At 39.3% G+C, this 17,220-nt stretch overlaps 2 protein-coding genes across 2 annotated transcripts in view; both read right to left on the minus strand.

The window, feature by feature from the left end:
* Window positions 1–1,725: 1,725 nt before the first annotated feature.
* cs (citrate synthase) lies at window positions 1,726–12,077 on the minus strand. The gene is made up of 11 exons (XM_072367587.1): window positions 11,926–12,077; window positions 9,081–9,131; window positions 8,648–8,755; window positions 7,979–8,044; window positions 7,401–7,532; window positions 6,535–6,723; window positions 6,105–6,304; window positions 5,180–5,309; window positions 4,324–4,425; window positions 3,846–4,055; window positions 1,726–3,754 (listed from the first exon to the last, which is right to left on the minus strand). The coding sequence occupies exons 1-11, from the start codon at window positions 11,974–11,976 to the stop codon at window positions 3,584–3,586; spliced, it is 1,410 nt and encodes a 469-aa protein (XP_072223688.1). The 5' UTR covers window positions 11,977–12,077; the 3' UTR covers window positions 1,726–3,583.
* Window positions 12,078–13,111: 1,034 nt separating this feature from the next.
* The window catches only part of LOC140272220 (inactive dipeptidyl peptidase 10), a 31,058-nt gene continuing 26,949 nt past the window's right edge, over window positions 13,112–17,220 (minus strand). Inside the window, exons 19-25 of the mRNA XM_072367586.1 lie at window positions 16,052–16,118; window positions 15,719–15,913; window positions 15,558–15,612; window positions 15,367–15,466; window positions 15,211–15,269; window positions 13,861–13,933; window positions 13,112–13,776 (exon numbers count right to left, since the gene is read on the minus strand). Of these exons, the coding sequence (XP_072223687.1) occupies window positions 13,559–13,776; window positions 13,861–13,933; window positions 15,211–15,269; window positions 15,367–15,466; window positions 15,558–15,612; window positions 15,719–15,913; window positions 16,052–16,118 (767 nt within the window). The 3' untranslated portion in view covers window positions 13,112–13,558. The remainder of the gene's footprint in view (window positions 13,777–13,860; window positions 13,934–15,210; window positions 15,270–15,366; window positions 15,467–15,557; window positions 15,613–15,718; window positions 15,914–16,051; window positions 16,119–17,220) is intronic.

The following is a 17,220-nucleotide window of genomic DNA, read 5'->3' on the forward strand; positions in this document are numbered from 1 at the left end:
AGAATTGAATATACAACCTCAAATGAACAACGGAGTGGATCAAACGGCTTCATTATTTGTCAAAAACTAGGAGGAAATGTAGACGTGTGTAAAGTTAATAGTTTTCTGTATGACATGAGTCATATTCTAGTTTTGGCCCATGCTTCTTCATGATGTTTGGAAGTATTTGTTCATGCACAGCTCTGACGATCTTGTCACATCATTTCAGTCAGGTTGAGGTCTGGACTGTAACTGGGTCACTGTAACACCTTGATTCTGTCTGTGTTTGGGATCATTGTCCTGTTGATGACCCAGTTTCAGCCCAGCTTTAGCTGCTGGGCAGATGGCCTCACATTTGACGCTAGAATACTACTCTCAATGGCTGTAAGGTGTCCAGGTCCTGTGGCTGCAGAACAAGCCTAAATCATCAGCCCTCCGCCACCGTGCGTGACAGTTGCTATGAGGTGTTTGGTTTTCTCCTAACGTGCTGCTGTGCATTATGACCAAACATCTCCACTTTGGTGTGGTCTGTCCAAAGGACGTTGTTCCAGAAGTCTTGTGCTTTGTACAGATGTAATGTTACAAACCTAAGCTGTACTGCCAGGCTTTCTCCTGCAACTCTTCCAAACAAGCCATACTTGTTCAGTCTTTTTTTTTCTTGTACTGTCACGAACTTTAACATTTAACATGCTAACCGAGGCCTGGGGAGTGTGAGCTTAGGATGAACTTGCTGGGACGTCCACTCCGGGGAAGATTGTCAAATGTCTTGAATAATTTCCACTTGTGAATAATCTCTCTGACTGTAGAATTATGGAGTCCAACTTGCTAATGAAAGAAAATCATCTTACCATCCTTCACAGATTGATGGGCAGCAACAATTTCTTTAATGAATTTAAAAAAAGAGAGATTTACCTAAAAGGTTGCAGTATTTAATTTTTTCCCCCCTCAGCTTCAAGGGTCCCAGAGTACTTATCGTGTATAAAGCAAGCCTTCTTAATCAGTTAAATTTTCTTTGAAGGTGTTTTCTGATGTCAGTTCCATGGCGATGCTCCAGACCAGCAAACTGTCAGAAACATCTGCTCTTACAGAGGTGCTCACACCTAAAACGCGCTTTATTAGCAGCACCATTGCTGTTTTATTTTACCGTTCTTTTTGTTCAAATAAATAATGACAAGGTCAATCATTTTTGTAGTTCATTTGAGGTCGTATTTACATACTTTTAAAAGCACAGTAAGAACCAGCCGACTTCATTACATCCCGATACATTCCCCTCAGCGAGCAATCTTATTCAGACTTGAAAGAGGGTGCACTTACTTTTTTGCAACGCATTAGTATCCTTTTGAAGTTGTGTAGTACCAATTACCTTTGTTGCATAGCATAGTGGAAAGAGGGACACAGCTGAGCGTCATGAAACCAGAGTGGGGTTATGGTATGTGGGACAGTTATTAATAACTGGTGCATGTGAGCTGGGCATTTGCATCATATTATTTTCATGATTGGGAAGATTGCAGAACTGAAAGACAAATTCAAGCCATGCACCACTAGTCAACAAAGATCCCGATATTGTAAGTAATACGGATAAGTCTTAGTTAGCCGAAGTTGTATATGTCAGAATGATTATGAATATGATTTTACATTTCTGATGAGGGCTCCAGAGAGGAGAGATGGTCAATCAGCTGAGAAATACTGACCTCAGGGTATTCAGTGTCATATTTCAGATTATTCAATAATAAAAGACCAAACAGGTGTTATTAAAAACCTTTATTTTTCAATTTTTGTCAGGTTTTCCAACAAGTGCTTTCTTGCCCATTTGACCCATCCAGCCCCATCCCCCAAGTGTTTCTCCGATGAAACCATCTGCGATAAGTTTTCCCAGTTATATACAACCTTTATGCTCCTCTACGATCAAAATAACCCCATCTCCAACGACCTGCCTCGTGGAAGAACACAATAAAACACAAAGACGTGCCTGATAAAGCCTGAAAGTAGGCAGAAATGAGCAGAGTGAATCAAACATCTGTGTGAACTACTGACGAGCAAAGCGAAAGGACTGTTTGGAGAAAAACGCAAGAACTTAAACTACACTAACATGGAGTGTTGACGAACCCAGAACTTAAAAGCAAGCTTGAAATGTTCAAGTGAAACCACTTGAAAAACAGCATCAGCTAAGCCAACAAAGCTAGGCAAGAAACTGTATGTACAAGATAGCTGCAGTTTTTCCTTTTTTGTTCGTTGTCAGAATTACACAGTGACCAGTGAGACTGAGCGTTACAATGAGACGGGACACGTATTACAGAGTTGGTAAACTGTGGTACTCTTTGTGGTTATTACTAGCAAGTGATCGCATAGAGCTCATACATTCAAGCTATACATATATATACCTATGTACACAAAGTATAAATAAAACCACAAAATGAGAACCCAAAGACGAGATTTATACATTATCCACACCAAAAAAAGCACCTTTGTAAAAAAGGTACACAATCGACCTGATAGGGTTCTACTGCTACAAATTAGGAAATCCAATCAAGCAAGTGCTTGTTTCGGAGTAGATGATTTCAAGGATTCTCCTGTGGGGATGAACTTAGAAACGCACCTAAATACGACGGGGACAACTCCAGAGTCCCCCAATCCCACTTTTTATTCAAGCTTGCTCTTAAGGATACACTACAGGGCTGCCAATTACAACACCCTTTGCTCATATTGTTATTACTGTACATTGATTCTCTACCATTCATAAGACCCTCTGAGCACAGACTCATTTAAAATAGAAAAGTTAAAAGGAAAAAAAAAAATCTACATACACAAGACAGTTATTTTGATCATAGAGGTATTACAGGTCATCTTTAAAACAACAACGAAAAAAAAAAAACTACAAGTTGGAGAAAAGGGGGAGATTAAAGATTTAAAGGGGCAGTATCTTTTAACTGACTTCATGTCTTGGAATATTTTTCTTGACAGATTGTGAATTGTTTTATTGCCAAGGACCTTTTTTTTTTCTCTCTAAACTGGAGTGTTCATATACGTGGGAGTGAAACGCACGGAACAACTGAATGGGATGATAAGATTGCATAGAAGAAAAATAAAGTTGATTTTTATTTGATGGTCTTTTGCTTGAGAATATCATTCAAAAAAATCACGTAATTAGCCAAAGCAGATATTTCAGAGCAGATCTTTTAACAAATACAACAGAAAGTGTAGTTCACGCCCACAATTCCCTTTGAATGCCACTGCCTATTCATAGTTCAGACTCGGTGCCCAATGAGAAACATGCAGGCAATGCTCAGGGGAAATCTTTGAGATGCTAGCAGATGTAAGACTGATATATATTTTGAGCCTACTAAAGGTTATCTCAGGTTTGTACCTCTCATATTCCAAATATGGGAAAACTTGTCATTGGTTAACGAAACATACTGCAATACTAATGGTGTGACAATTTAAAAGGCCCTTCTTTTGTGAAATTACTGTAAAAGCGTACTGTCTCTTTGAATCCCATTAAATCCCAGGGGTTGGAAATGACAGAGGGTCAACTGATGTCTGCCTTTCGATATTTCCACATCCTCCCACCCTTCACACTAACCCCCAGCTCCTTTCAGGTGGCGCTTCAGCCTGACTTTGAACCAACCAGAGTCATCAGTCCATCTGTGCTCATGGACTTGGGGCGCTCCAAGGGGAAGCCCAGGGCTCTACTCCACACCAGCTGAGCCAGGACGCCGAGAGCACGAGACACACCGAAGAGTACGGTGTAGTAGTTCATCTCTGTCATTCCATAGTACTGTACACACAGGGGACACAGAGTCAGTCAAGCCAGCATCTGTAGGTACTACAATCAGATGGCTAATGTTGAATTCCATCGAATGACTTACCTGCAGCAGAACCCCACTGTGAGCATCCACATTGGGCCATGGGTTTTTGGCCTTGCCCTGTTCCAGGAGCACATTGGGTACAATCTTGTAAAGCTGGGCAACCAACTTAAACATGGGGTCATTGGGCAGATGCTTCAGGGCAAACTCGCGCTGGCAGGTGTAACGCGGGTCAGTCTTCCTCAGGACAGCGTGGCCATAGCCTGGCACCACCTACAGGCAACACAGCAAAAATCCCACTTTATAATGTGCTAAAATACTACTATTCCAAATACTGCTTTAATCTTTCATTTTTCTCTGCAAATCTTTTTAATTATTGAGATTTGGAGAAAAAAAAAAAAAAAAAAAAAAAAAAAAGGACTACAGTCAGCCAGCAGTACGGCAGATAAGACAATGACCCCCCCCCCCCCCTACGAGGCTTATCACGACTGAATTTATGACGACATCTAGCACTGTTTAAGCATGTGTGTTGTGTCTTTACCCTTCCAGACTTGAGTGTGTTCCAAATATAATCCCTCATCCTTTCATCAGACACCTCTCCTCCCAGCTCCTTCTGCAGGGCAGTCAGCCACACCAGCACCTCCTGTAGATAAAACCGAATATGTGTTAAGTTTTACATCCGTTCCAAATTCAATTATAATTTCAACCACATATTCACAATAGCTAAATATGCGTTTACCAGAATTTAGCCATTTATGGCTAAAATGATCTAACTTTTAGCCATTTAAAATACCCTGTTCGACACATTCAGTATTTGTATGTGCTCTGAGACAAATTAAAAAAAATAAATAAATCAAAATATCTGGTTTGTTATTTAAAAAAAAAAAAGACACTATTGACATTTCAATGCCAGTGAAACTGAATGAGAACCACAACATTTTAAACTGGAGTGTAGGTCGCTGAATCACATGGCTGTATTAAATTAGCTAATGATATCTGATATAGTCACTTTCCAACAAAGAAAGTCTTAAAATTCAACACTGAAGCAGCCTGTGAGAGCTGGGAACATCAAATCATTTTCATTCTCAGAGCAGGTTTTTCTGAAAATGTTCAAGCTGAACTGCCTTTTGATGTGTTTTAACAACCCATGACAGGGCAACAAGTGCCAACATGTACTTATAGTAGGAAAATTACAGGTTCTACTAATAACATGCAGTGTTGCTGTAGAATGTGACAGAATCACAACAGGACCTTGAGACCCAAGTGAAATTCAGTCAACATTTCTAGAAATATCTGTAATGTTCCTCCTGTCACATTTAAATGTCCTCTGGGTGAGAGACTTAGAGGAAGGCTACTTATTCATTTCTTAAGAATGAACTCATCTGATGTGTACAAACCTGATTGGCCAGACCGTGCAGAGGACCAGCGAGACCATTCATGGCTGCACTGAAGGACAGGTAAGGATCAGACAGGGCACTCCCTACGAGGTGGCTGGTGTGGGCACTGACATTGCCACCTTCGTGGTCACTATAACATTCCCCAAAAACAAAAGGAAAAAAAAAATTAGAATTGGGTCATTTCAAATCAAACATGTTAACTCGGCCATTTGAAAAAACAAAAGAAATGTCTAAAGCAGCTTGAGACTCGAGTTTTTTGCTGTAGTTGTGCATGCGACTGACACATTTTAGTACATAGTTGCAAACAGTGTTTGTTGCACACTGAAGGCTGGCCAGCTACAGACCCTGCGTATCTGAACATCACTGTACATTTGTGAACCAGTCTCGATGTAATCATTTCATCCACAACCGGGTGTGTTAAATAAAAAGAATTTGGTGTGCTATGTAGCACATTCAGGACAGTTGGAGTACTGTTACTAAACCAGGACTTTCACCTCCTATGACCTAATTTGTCCACTGAATTTGAAAGGATACCACTTATGGCTGCAGATTCCCTCTTAGTTAAATCATTCATCATTAAAAATGTTTTGGAAATGTTTTATTAAGAACCAAATGCTTTTTGCAGCTGTGAAGCTGTTCAATGTTGATACTGGATCACATTTTTTAATACTTATTTTATATTTAAACTGACAGTCGTAGTTTTAATCATTTTCATAACTTCCTTGTAAAATTGAGGATATCATGTGCTGGCCCTTAATCAATGGTCCCTTTAAACTGAATTCAGCATCAAGATAATAAATTAATGAAACTGCATGACTCAATGCGACGAGTCAGAAACGGAGATTAAATCCAAAAAATGCGAAAAATCAATCAAAAGATAATAAAATCTGCTTTATGATCTCTAAAGATGTGTTTAAAGTTTCACCTGTGGATGGTAAGGTAGAGCCTCATTAGCTCAGTGAACTGGGTATCACTGTAGCCCAGCATGTTGGTGAAGTTGTGGGACCAGTCCAGGTTGGAGTCGATGGCTCCGATGCTGCTGCCTTCACGATAGAGATTGCGGTAGATCTTAGCAGCAATGCAGGGCAGCTTAGCAATTAAGTCCATGGAGTCTTCATAGATGAACTAAAGAGAAAAAAAAAAGGTAAATGAATTACAAAGAGTACATCTGACCAAACCAAACTAAGTCTAAAGCCATGCCAACAGCTCTGTGAGAATGCGTCGCTGTATATGCAATAAACTGTTATAAAATTGATTAAATAATTTAAGATTAGGTCATCTATTCCAGATATTTCCATCTCTGATGCTAAGCCACTATTCAATAGAAGAAGAGGAGTGTGAAGATGTAAACTCGCCTCCCAATACTTGGACTTGTGGACTCCCTCGGAATAGGCCCGTGCAAAGCCGCTCTCACTGTTCAGAGCCGTGATGGCGGCACTGAACTGAGACATGGGGTGCAGGTTTGTGGGGAAATTATCCAACATGGTCACAACGTGAGAGGGGAGTGCTGCTCTCTTTGCCCACTCTTTGGACACCCAGTTCACCTAGAGGGGGAAAGAAAAAAAAAAAAGGCGCACATGATATAAGTGGATCGTGAGACACACAAAATAATGATAATCTCATTTTTTCTTTTTCTTCTTGAATAACAACAAAGTCAAAAACAGATTAACTAAACTCTTGGGTGGAAACAAAGGATAAATATGTAAAAACTATTCTTTTAGTGAAAAGTTACAATTAGCTATCAGTTATTTGAATTATCTTCATATCACTCTTGAAGAAGATCCCCGACAGCAATAAAAACCCAACAGATTGTGTCAAAGCTTTGACACGACTGGTAGAGAGGCTCAAGCTGTGAGCGAGTATCTCTGAAACAGCTTTCAAGTAGTTCAGAACTATCTAACACTACAACTAGTATTGTGATTACTGTTGATAACTACATCTCATAAACATATCAGTCACTTATTTGGAATAACTTTGTGGCTTTTGCTCTCAGTCATACGTAACTAAATATTTTTGTTTTTTTAAACCCTCTTCTTGAGTTGCTTCTAATGCTGTGTCAGTGGAAATAATAATTTATATTTCTTAAGTATAAAAGAATATTCTGATCTGAAAAAAGATTTTCAGTGCTTTGACAATCGAACAAGCAGTATCCACAGAAAGGAGCAGATATCTACCCACTGAGCTTCAGGTGCATGATGTTTCACTCCTTTCTCCCACTCACCTGCTCCTCAGTGGGCACCTGACCTGTGACCAGCAGCCAGAAAAGGCCCTCAGGCAGTGGCTCCTCACCTCCTGGCGCTTTAGGCAGCAATTTCTGGCACTCTGGAATGCTGTAGCCTCTGAAGCGGATGCCCTGTACATCAATGGACAGAGAGAAAAAGATCGAACTGTGGGTTGCGATAGCTGAATACATGGTCAAGCTATCCTGAGCAACAGAAATGTGAAGCCTGGAAACCCTAATGCCCAATAAAATGCGACAACCATGTCATTCTACAGGTGATAACTTTCCACTTTGAACTATTGCTACGTGGGAGAGCAATAGGGGAGAGACATTTTTTCTGCCGATGGCATTTCTACATATCAAAACTCATCCCTTTGTATTTATCTTGGTGACAATTATCATAAAAACAAAGTGAGGTATTACAGTTGAAATAACATTACTTTTGCGGAGCCTATTAATGGAGGAATTAATTAATAAAGACAATGCTTCTAGGTGAACTGAAACTTTAGCAAATCTGTTCCATTGACTGCTGACAAATGTACAGTATTGGGCATCATCAGAATCGGTGTAATGCTCACCTCATCAGGATCCAACACAGAGGTTTCATATACCAGACCTTTCATCCCTCTCATACCACCATAGACCTATGAAAAAAAACAACAATTGGTCATACACATTGCATTACATTCTAAAATTGCCTTAATAACATTGTTACAGACATTGTAACATTGTTTGTACTGTTATGCAATGCTACAATTTTTATATTTTATTATCACTTGTTTTGTCACGTTTTTCAGTCCCTACAGATTGAACTAAGATAGATTAAATTAAAGGAATAGGTACATTTCTCTTCAGTCCAGATGGAAACCACCCATTATGCTTTATTGCAGTGGTGTAAATGAACGTGAGTCCGTTTGTGTCTGTTTAAGATTGGAATTTTACAGCAGAGGTTTGAGTGACTCAGCTGAAATAGCTCTGTTGGCAGGAATCAGTTCATATTGTGACCTCTGAGGGAGACGACCGCACAGTGATACCTGACACAGTAAACAAAGCAGGGAAGGCCTTAATGGATTATGTGACGCTACCATGCCACGACTAATCTTTACTATGGTCAATGGCCTACATACCCCTCCTTTAAATTAACTAGGAGCCCAGCTCCCTCTTCAACTGACATGTTTCTTTTTTCCTACTCTCTCGATATACGACACAGGTATCTCATAGTATTAAACATCGCAAAAGTTACTCACCATATCAACAGTGACCTGACCTATGTTGGTTTTGCCATACTGTTGTTTGAAGTTCTTGATCCTGGTCTGTTCTTTTGGGATAAGGTCTGCCAGAACATCCTTCAGATTCTGTGAGAAAAAAAAAAAGAAGAATGAACAATATCTTGCTGTGGGAATAAAAAAAGAAAAAGAGGGAATTAAAAAAAACAAAAAACATTCCTTTAATGTGGCTTGAAGCTAAGCAAACTTTATGTAAAGCATCTCTGAAAAACAATTGATCTGTAGATGTAGCTCCTCAAAGGTCAATGTGTTCTGCTGACACTCAAGAGATCACGTGGTAAAAAAAAAAACAGAGCCTCTTCCTACTGCAGCACACATTTCTCCACTTTAATTATAAAACTGTTCATAGAGATCTGAGGCAAGCAGAAAACCAAACGTAAATCAGTGTACGTACTGTTGTCGATGCGCTGGCATTTCTGGCAGCCACAAATAAGGAAGTGGCATTCTGTGGATTGGACAAAGAAGGAGTACAATTCTGATTATCAGAACAAAAACAATGACAACACAAACTACTGACACTACTGCGATTCCCCATTAGTTTTTGAGTTAAATAAATGCAGCAGCCGTGTCAAATGCAAAAAACGGCACATAAACAGATCAATAAATGGATAGTTAGAATTCCAACTTCTCTCTAACACTTCACACCGAGTTGTGACTCTGCAGTGCAAGAACGTCATTAAAGCAAGTGGTCAATGTAAATAGTTAGTATGTAGATTATTGATCCAAGTTTCCATTTTTATCTTTGTGGTCCTTTACTGTTCTGTTCGCCTTTGATGTGAAGATGTTCCTGGTTATACAAATATTGCTGCACCTCTATAAATAACTAATACTGTCCACAGTGTCGAAATGAATGACCAATTCATGTGCTTATGTCTTCTAATATTCTAATAAGACATTCACAAACAATATTTCTTGAGCTTATTAATGTTTCATGTACGCCCTTTATTTAATTTTCGTTTATTAACAAAAGCTTCTTAAAACTGTTGGCAAACATCCTACCATAAGAGGCGTTCCAGGTTCAAAGGTCAGCATAATCAATCACAACCTTTCATTATTTCCATCTAGCTGATGAAATCAAATATTAACAAATGTTGCCTACTTTTATGGCAGTTTATCATCTGAGTGTCTATTCTGACATCTTAACACTTCATAAACATTACATTTGAACAATGTTGAAATGGAATTCTTCTAAGAGAGCAAACTATTTTACTGTAATCAACATGGCTTGAGAACACCTCTGCTGCATGGATAGACAGTAATAGGTAGTTGAGCCATCTAATGCTGAGCACTTTAACAGGATTCTTCTATCAGCTTATCAACCTCTACCTTACCTTCCCTCAATGGATGAGGGAAGAGCCTGGGGGGTGGATTCTCAATCAGATTCCCTCCCCCATGACTACAAATGAATGAGATCAAGCTAAGGCTCCCTAAAACAAAAGGTAGCTTCCGAGTCAATGCACTCTTTACACAGCTGAGAAAGAGATTACACAACAGCTTGGTGTTTTATATATATATAGCACTAGTTTCACTCAGTCACCCCCAAGTAAAAAGAGACCAAGTAGAGCAACAACATTCACAGAAGGTTAAAGGGGTCAGTCTCCAAAAGCTGTGTTTAGGACAAAAACATGCAACTTGATTTTTAAACTAGTAACTAACATTTTATATTGTAAACAAATGAACCCGTTCTGCTTCCTGGAAAAGGTACAAATGTCCACAAAAACTTTATTTCTCAGCCTCCAACCTTTTGAATACGTTTTAAAGGTTTAACCTTCAGCTGATATTGTAAACTAACTTTGCCCTCAAGCTTATCTATATGCATTGTTTTAAATATATACTCATGCACATGCTGAAACAGGTCTAAATGGTTTAAGGCAAAAGACAACCCAGTTTAAAGATTAAATATTACTTTAGGCAAAAATATACAACATAGCAATTAACAATACTAAGAACAGACGGGTTTTCACAGAGAATGAGTTGAATCTGCTTGTTAACTCATTTTGTGCATTTTAAAGATACTGACATTTCAATATTCCAAACTTACTAAGAAGCCTCAAAGTTACACTTTTCTTAAATACTAAAAAATAAAGGATCACAGGACTCAAATTTCACCCAATCCAACTATAACTCACAAAATCCTCTATTATAGTTCAGAGTCATAAGATGTTATGGAAGTGCAAGAACAGCTCGCTAATAAACCTCATGAGCAGAGATAACAAATGATAAGAGAAAAAAGCCGAGTGTGTCACAGGCCAGCTCTACACACATGATGCACCTCACTTTGACCTGACTTCATGCAAGGTGGGAAACCATTAAGTCACCAATTACATTCCCATGGGTGGACCATTTGAAAAATTACTGTAAATATTTCAGTAGTAAGTGACACCTTGATATGAGGGTCATCAATGTGAGTTCAGTGGAGGAAGATAGCAGATTGCAGTCAGTGGAAAGCAAGTCACTTGGACTTTATTGGCAGCGTTTCAGCAGGTTGGCCAACGCATATGACAGGTGATATAACTATTAGTTACACAGGCAACTAATACATTTATACGGTCTAATTACAATCAGGATTGATCAGGTCCTGCCATTCGGGATTATATTTTTCTATTATATTAAATTACTATCAATGCATACAAAACATCAGTTTCTACAGCATTCTTTAAATGTTCGGTCTATACAATGTATGTTGCAGACATCATCATATGATAAGGCATTAGATAGTTAGTTGAAATCTTAACGTGAAGGTCAACGGGGGTGAAGAATAATCACAAAGTTGGAGCTGAGTTTAAAGGTAATCACAATGTTCACCAGGGCTCAGTCACAATATTGATTTACAAGAACAGAGGGCAGAGTAAACCAACTCTTAAGCTCTGAGTTATCACGGTCTGATAACTACTGGTTGAGGAAACACGTCCAGGCTGTGACTTCACCAGGCCAGCAGAAGAGCAAGCGTTCAAAAGCTAACGCTAGCTAAAAAGACGCAAGTTCACACACAGCATAAGTGCACGTTTAACATTCGCCGTATTACACAACAAGAAAGCTATGCTATTGTTTAAATGCGTCAAACTGCTTAAAAAATACAACTCTGAAACTTAGTCAACTGTATTTCACAATGTGGTTGACATGGCTAATGTTAACTAGCCTGCTATTACGTTGTTAGCAAGCTAGCCTAAAGTTAGCTTAAAGGTAACGTCAGCAGATTTGATTAAAAAATAAGGAGAGTCGGTTTCTACTTCTCTTACCTTTGAATTTAGAAGTTTAGGTGCTAGCCTGCTGACAGTGAGAAAGGACATTGTGTCTATGTTAAAGTGTTATTTCCACGTATTCTTTACAGCAAAAGAAGCCACTGCCAGTGCACCGCGGAGCTGGTTGAAGGTGCCCCTCCAGAAAGTAGAAGGTTGAAGAGGGATTCAGGCCTGCAACTGCCAGCAGTATTGATTGGATGATGGGCTGGAATGTCGAAATAGCGTAGATTACCCTGATTGGTTAAAGTGTCATCAGCTGTATTCTGATTGGATAGAGATCTCGCTTGATTCTTTGACGACAGTTGAACATGTTGGTCTATTCAAGAATAGACTTAATAAGTACCAGTATTTCGCTCACCACAGACGGTAGGATCGGTGACGCGGATAGAACAAGTGGGCTCACTCTTTATGACTACAGATAATTGATAACTTGAACTTAATTATGACCTCATCTCTGACATAATAAAATTAAATGACTTCTATTTGTCGCCAGTCATACATATATGCAATCGCATGTGCTATACACATTATACTGCTTTGAAAATCCTAAAATCTAGCTACCATGAGGTTTTTTGTCCTTAAACTTATCCTTTCAAATTGCCCTCTTGGATATGCTGTAAAATACAAATAAAAACGTCTAATTATTTTTCAAGGACTAGCTGTTTGTGTAGAGTCAGTGGCATTCTTTTCAAACTGTCTGCATGCGCAGATAGTTGGATCATCTGGCCCATGCACTTGCTTTGACAATTGTAACATAATGCCCAAACAGTTTGTCCAAAGAAATAATTTAATTTTGCAATACACAATAAATGGTTAAAATGCCAAGATGTATCAAAACAGAAATGTTACATCCAAATACAGCACAATGACATCTACATGTTCTTGTAATCACTCTTGAATTGGAGCCTGTGTTATAAATAGTCTCAGGTGCATACTCATTGTCAATCACATAATGCGAACAAAACTATTGGATAAAGTCCACAAAATGTACACATGGCACATTTAGAATGATCTATATGCTTAATTTTAACTTTATGTGAGCCGGGAACACACTATAAAAATACTAAAATAGTTCTGAATTTACAGTTACATCACCAGAGACCAATCTAGACAATTGGCATTGCAGCTTAAGAGTTTACAATTCAGATCCCCTACATCAGAGCTGTCCCAAAAATTTGGTTGAGTCTTTGCAACATCATAAAGTATTTTCAATGTTTGCAAGTGTGTTCCCGGCTGTTAGCAGATTTTGCACTTTTAAATCTTGTGGGTGAGATTTAAAACTTGCAAAACACACAAAATGCAAGAATCAACATCATGCAGCCATTGTGACATGCATGTTTCAAAATCTTTGTAAACTTTTGGCAGAACCAGTGGCTGTCTATTCTGCATCATCCCAAGTGAATTTGGTAAACAAACTGGGCCTCAAACATACAGCAGAATAGCATAAATAATTGTGTGCAACATGTTAGACGGTACATCAATTTTTCCAGAAGTTATAGGAGATGATCTTATGTGTTTGGTCCCCAGTCCTCTGCTCTTGTGCCTGGTAACTTGACCTAAGGTAAAGCATAACATGGCATACAGTTCTCTTGAGAGTCCTTCCAGAAGAAGGGAAAGGGGGCTTCTGGCCTCAGTCATCTTCCTCCTCTTCTTCCTCTAGGAAATCTAAAAGGGCGCTGTGCTTTAGGCAGGTTTGGAGGTAGTTCACCACTGTCCGCTGGAAGTGTTGGATGCTGCGGGGCTCTCTTAGGACGTGGCCCTCGTCCGGGTACAGCTGCAGTGAGTAGTTGGCGTCCACCTTCACCAATCGACTCAGGAGCTCAGCACTATGCTGGAAGTGTACCCTCGCTGCGGATGAACAGATACACAAGCATATTAATTTGTGATATTACATAACCCAATAATGAACACTAAAACTGTTCAAAACCTCACCATCTGCAGTTCCATGTAGAATAAGGAAGTTCTCTTCTTTGAGCTTGGTAACATCTTCCAGTAAAGAGGCAGTCTGAAAAAGCATTTCATTACTATATGAATGATTTGCTGGGAGTATCTCAGTCTATCTAAACAAGTATGGTTGCAACAAATCCAGTCTTAATTAAGGATTAACATAATTTTTGTTTTTTCATATAATAGTGTCAGCATCATTCATAGAGCCAAAACATCTAACTCATCACAACATGGGCATGGGGTGTCTGGGTGTCCTGTGGTGTCTGGACCCAGGCAGATGCGACATTGATCGGTATGGTTCGTGAACTGAGAACTGGGGGGGGGTTTGGAGGTGAGGTCAAAACTTTGCTTGTTGCTTCAGAGTCTTTCTTGTGCAGCTCTTGTAATGAGGCAAGGTGTATTGTTCTGCTGAGGGACACCGCTGACGTTGGTAAGTGCTTCGCCCATGAAAGGGTGTGCTTACTCTTTAATAATGTGCAGGTGGACTGCTGGTATATCAGTGTAGCATCCACAGGAATGCAAGGACCTCATGTTTCCTAGAAGAATATTGCACTGTAACAAGATGTTACAACAATGTTGCTCAATTAAACTGTCAGTTGTTTTAACACTGTGGCAGATTGGTCTATAAGTGAAGGTTGATTAAGATACACTCTAAAGCTCCTCTTGAATACACTACTCTATGAGATGTCTCAAAGTGTGCACCTTCCCTAATATATAACAATCAGTCATAACATTAAAACTATTGACTGGTAAAAATGACTAACACTGCTCATGCTTTTAAAGTGTGATGTTCTGCTGGGATAACCTGCATCCTGGCATTCACATGGATGTTATGATAAATGTCATTTAGCTAAACATTCTGCAGACCAGTCACTTCCCCCTGGCAATATCACTCACCCACCGTAGCAGCCTCCTCAAGCAGGTAAGCTGACCTCTGTGGGAAGCAAGCCCAATTCACAAAGACCCTATCCTACAACTAATAGGGCCCAAAAGACGAATCTACCACCAACACCCCAGTATCAGATTTTACAGGACACCATCATATGTTATATGTCCATGTCCTGACTGGTCCAAGCAATTTTCGCAGCCAGTATAAGGAAGATCTACTCCAAGTCATCAAATAATGACTGATCAGTGTAAATGGAAAAGATATAATATATACCTCCCAATACAGACTGACAGCTTTGCATGCTATAGCCTCCAAAGCAGCTGTAAATTTCAATCAACAACATCCTAAACTTAATGAAAACCAAATTCATTGCTGGGTTAAATTGCTAAATTGAAAAAAAAAAAAGTCAAATTGTTGAACTGAGATTATTTGCTTTTAAGCCTCACCAAATAAGCATGTTCCTCCTTTGCTGGAAGGCCAAGATATCTTTCTGAAAAGGCAGCACCTGAAAAACAGTGGAAAATGTAGTTCTGAATTCTCAACTGCATTTAAGTTTTAGTACACATGTAATGTGAATAGTTCATGGCATGATCTAAACTCACTATAAAGCCTGAAGTCAGTTATTGGTGCCACAGCAGCCGTGCACTGAAAGAGCTTATCTGTTGCAGCTAACATTTTGAGTGTTAAATAACCGCCAAATGCCTGTAATGAGAAGTAAAATACATTTTTAAAGGGTGCTAGAGCTTTGATGATTTCAAGTGAATTAACTTTCCACATCTAAAAATGCTTGAACCTTTCCATAGAGGGCCATTCGGCGATCATCAATGTAAGGCAGTCCCATCAGCACCCTGTTGGGATTGGAAATATCACGCAAGTCCTTTAGTTTTTTGGTTAACAGCCTTTGTCCTCATATTTCAGGTATATTGTACTATGTTGCTGTATAACTGCACTGACTCTGCAACTCCAAGATAATCTTTGACCCTCTGCGAGCCAAGCTTCCGTGGATCCACAGTGGGGGTTTTCTGTCCACGCCCGACTCCGATCCTGCCATCCACCCAGGCCAAGGCCACGTTGTACGTGCTGCAGAGGACCTGAGGCCAGTCAAGGGCAAATTCCTCTGTCACAGACTGCTTCCCCGGAATACCTTCCCTGAGCATCAAGACAAACAGGATAAGCAAGAATGGTGAATGGTGTAAAGCTGGAAGATCTAAAGAATATGCTATAGATTGATGAAAATCAGGTGACTTTAACAACTGTCCTTTAACATGTCTGTTCAATGGCACTCACGCAATGATGAGAAGTGGGTGGAGGTTCGACTCATAGCCCTGAGGTAGAGATAGTTTCAGGTGCAGATCTAAAGAAAGTAAATAGGGCCTGAGCATTTGTCCATGGATGTTAGGACTTCTACAACAGAAACATTTGGAACAATATAGAAAACTGCGGGAAAAAGGCAGTAATTCTAACATTTCATTTGACTTTTATTTCATAACAGACAGTATGAATCCAAGACCATTATCCTACAAATACTGGTTAAGATCTGCAACTGTGTGGGATTGCTACTGTTATAGCTCACATTTCACATTCATTCTCTAAAAGGGACACATTGGGACTCCAGACAAGCCAGTTTAGTTCCTGTACCACCCTTCCACAGCTACGATTTAGAAATGTGTGTAGAATGTGGTTTTTCTTTGACTTGTTGAAAAATATATAACGCAATGTTTCCTGAAAAGATGTCATCATCAAGGCAGAATATATTGTTCTAAAATCAGAAAGCACTTCTCTGAAGTAACGTTGCCATCACAGAAATGTAAATTAGCTTTGTCAAGGGCACTAACAACAGCCCCATATTATCACAAATCATGGATTTTGGACTTGTTGCTGATAACCGTCTCAATGATCCAAAGCATCCATTTAATCCAAAAAAGATCTGGAATAATAATTAATCTAACCATAATACACCTTGACATATTGTGATAGTCTATCCCAGATGACTGGAAGTCACCACATCTGGATAAGATTAAGACCTCTTTCTGCCCAATAATAGTAGCATTTGTGAATTTAACCCAGTTTTGTAGTACCTCACAAAGGATTATTTCTCCAGGCAAAGGGATTACATGGGCAAGTAATCCTTGTCCATATGATTTTATTGGTTGTTGATGAATGACAGAATCATTGCTACAGTGATCAAAGATCACAGGTGTCCAACTTTTGCTTGCTCTTTTGCCCTTTACACACGGACATTCCTCCAGAATCCTTTAATATTTTATTATATCATAAATCGTAGAGAAATAAATATTCAACCCCCTTCCGGTCTTTCCTTGTGGAACATTGTTTTTTAAAAAATCCCAATGATTTTCTTACACATTTGTTGACAAACTGGGTTTCTCTGCCCATCTCTGTTCCTCAGAAACTCAGATACTATCACCTAGTAACTTGACAAAGACACTGGGGGTGAT

Source organism: Leuresthes tenuis, unplaced genomic scaffold, assembly GCF_036924035.1.
Source record: "Leuresthes tenuis unplaced genomic scaffold, fLeuTen1.0.hap1 SCAF_16, whole genome shotgun sequence".
Lineage (NCBI taxonomy): Eukaryota > Metazoa > Chordata > Actinopteri > Atheriniformes > Atherinopsidae > Leuresthes > Leuresthes tenuis.

Coding starts and splice junctions, on each gene's coding strand:
- cs (XM_072367587.1), bottom strand. CDS start 11,976: ATGTCCTTTCTCACTGTCAGCAGGCTAGCACCTAAACTTCTAAATTCA. Junction 6,305..6,534: donor ACAAGTCCAAGTATTGGGAG/GCGAGTTTACAT, acceptor TTTTCTCTTTAG/TTCATCTATGAAGACTCCAT. Junction 4,056..4,323: donor ACACACTCAAGTCTGGAAGG/GTAAAGACACAA, acceptor TGTTGCCTGTAG/GTGGTGCCAGGCTATGGCCA.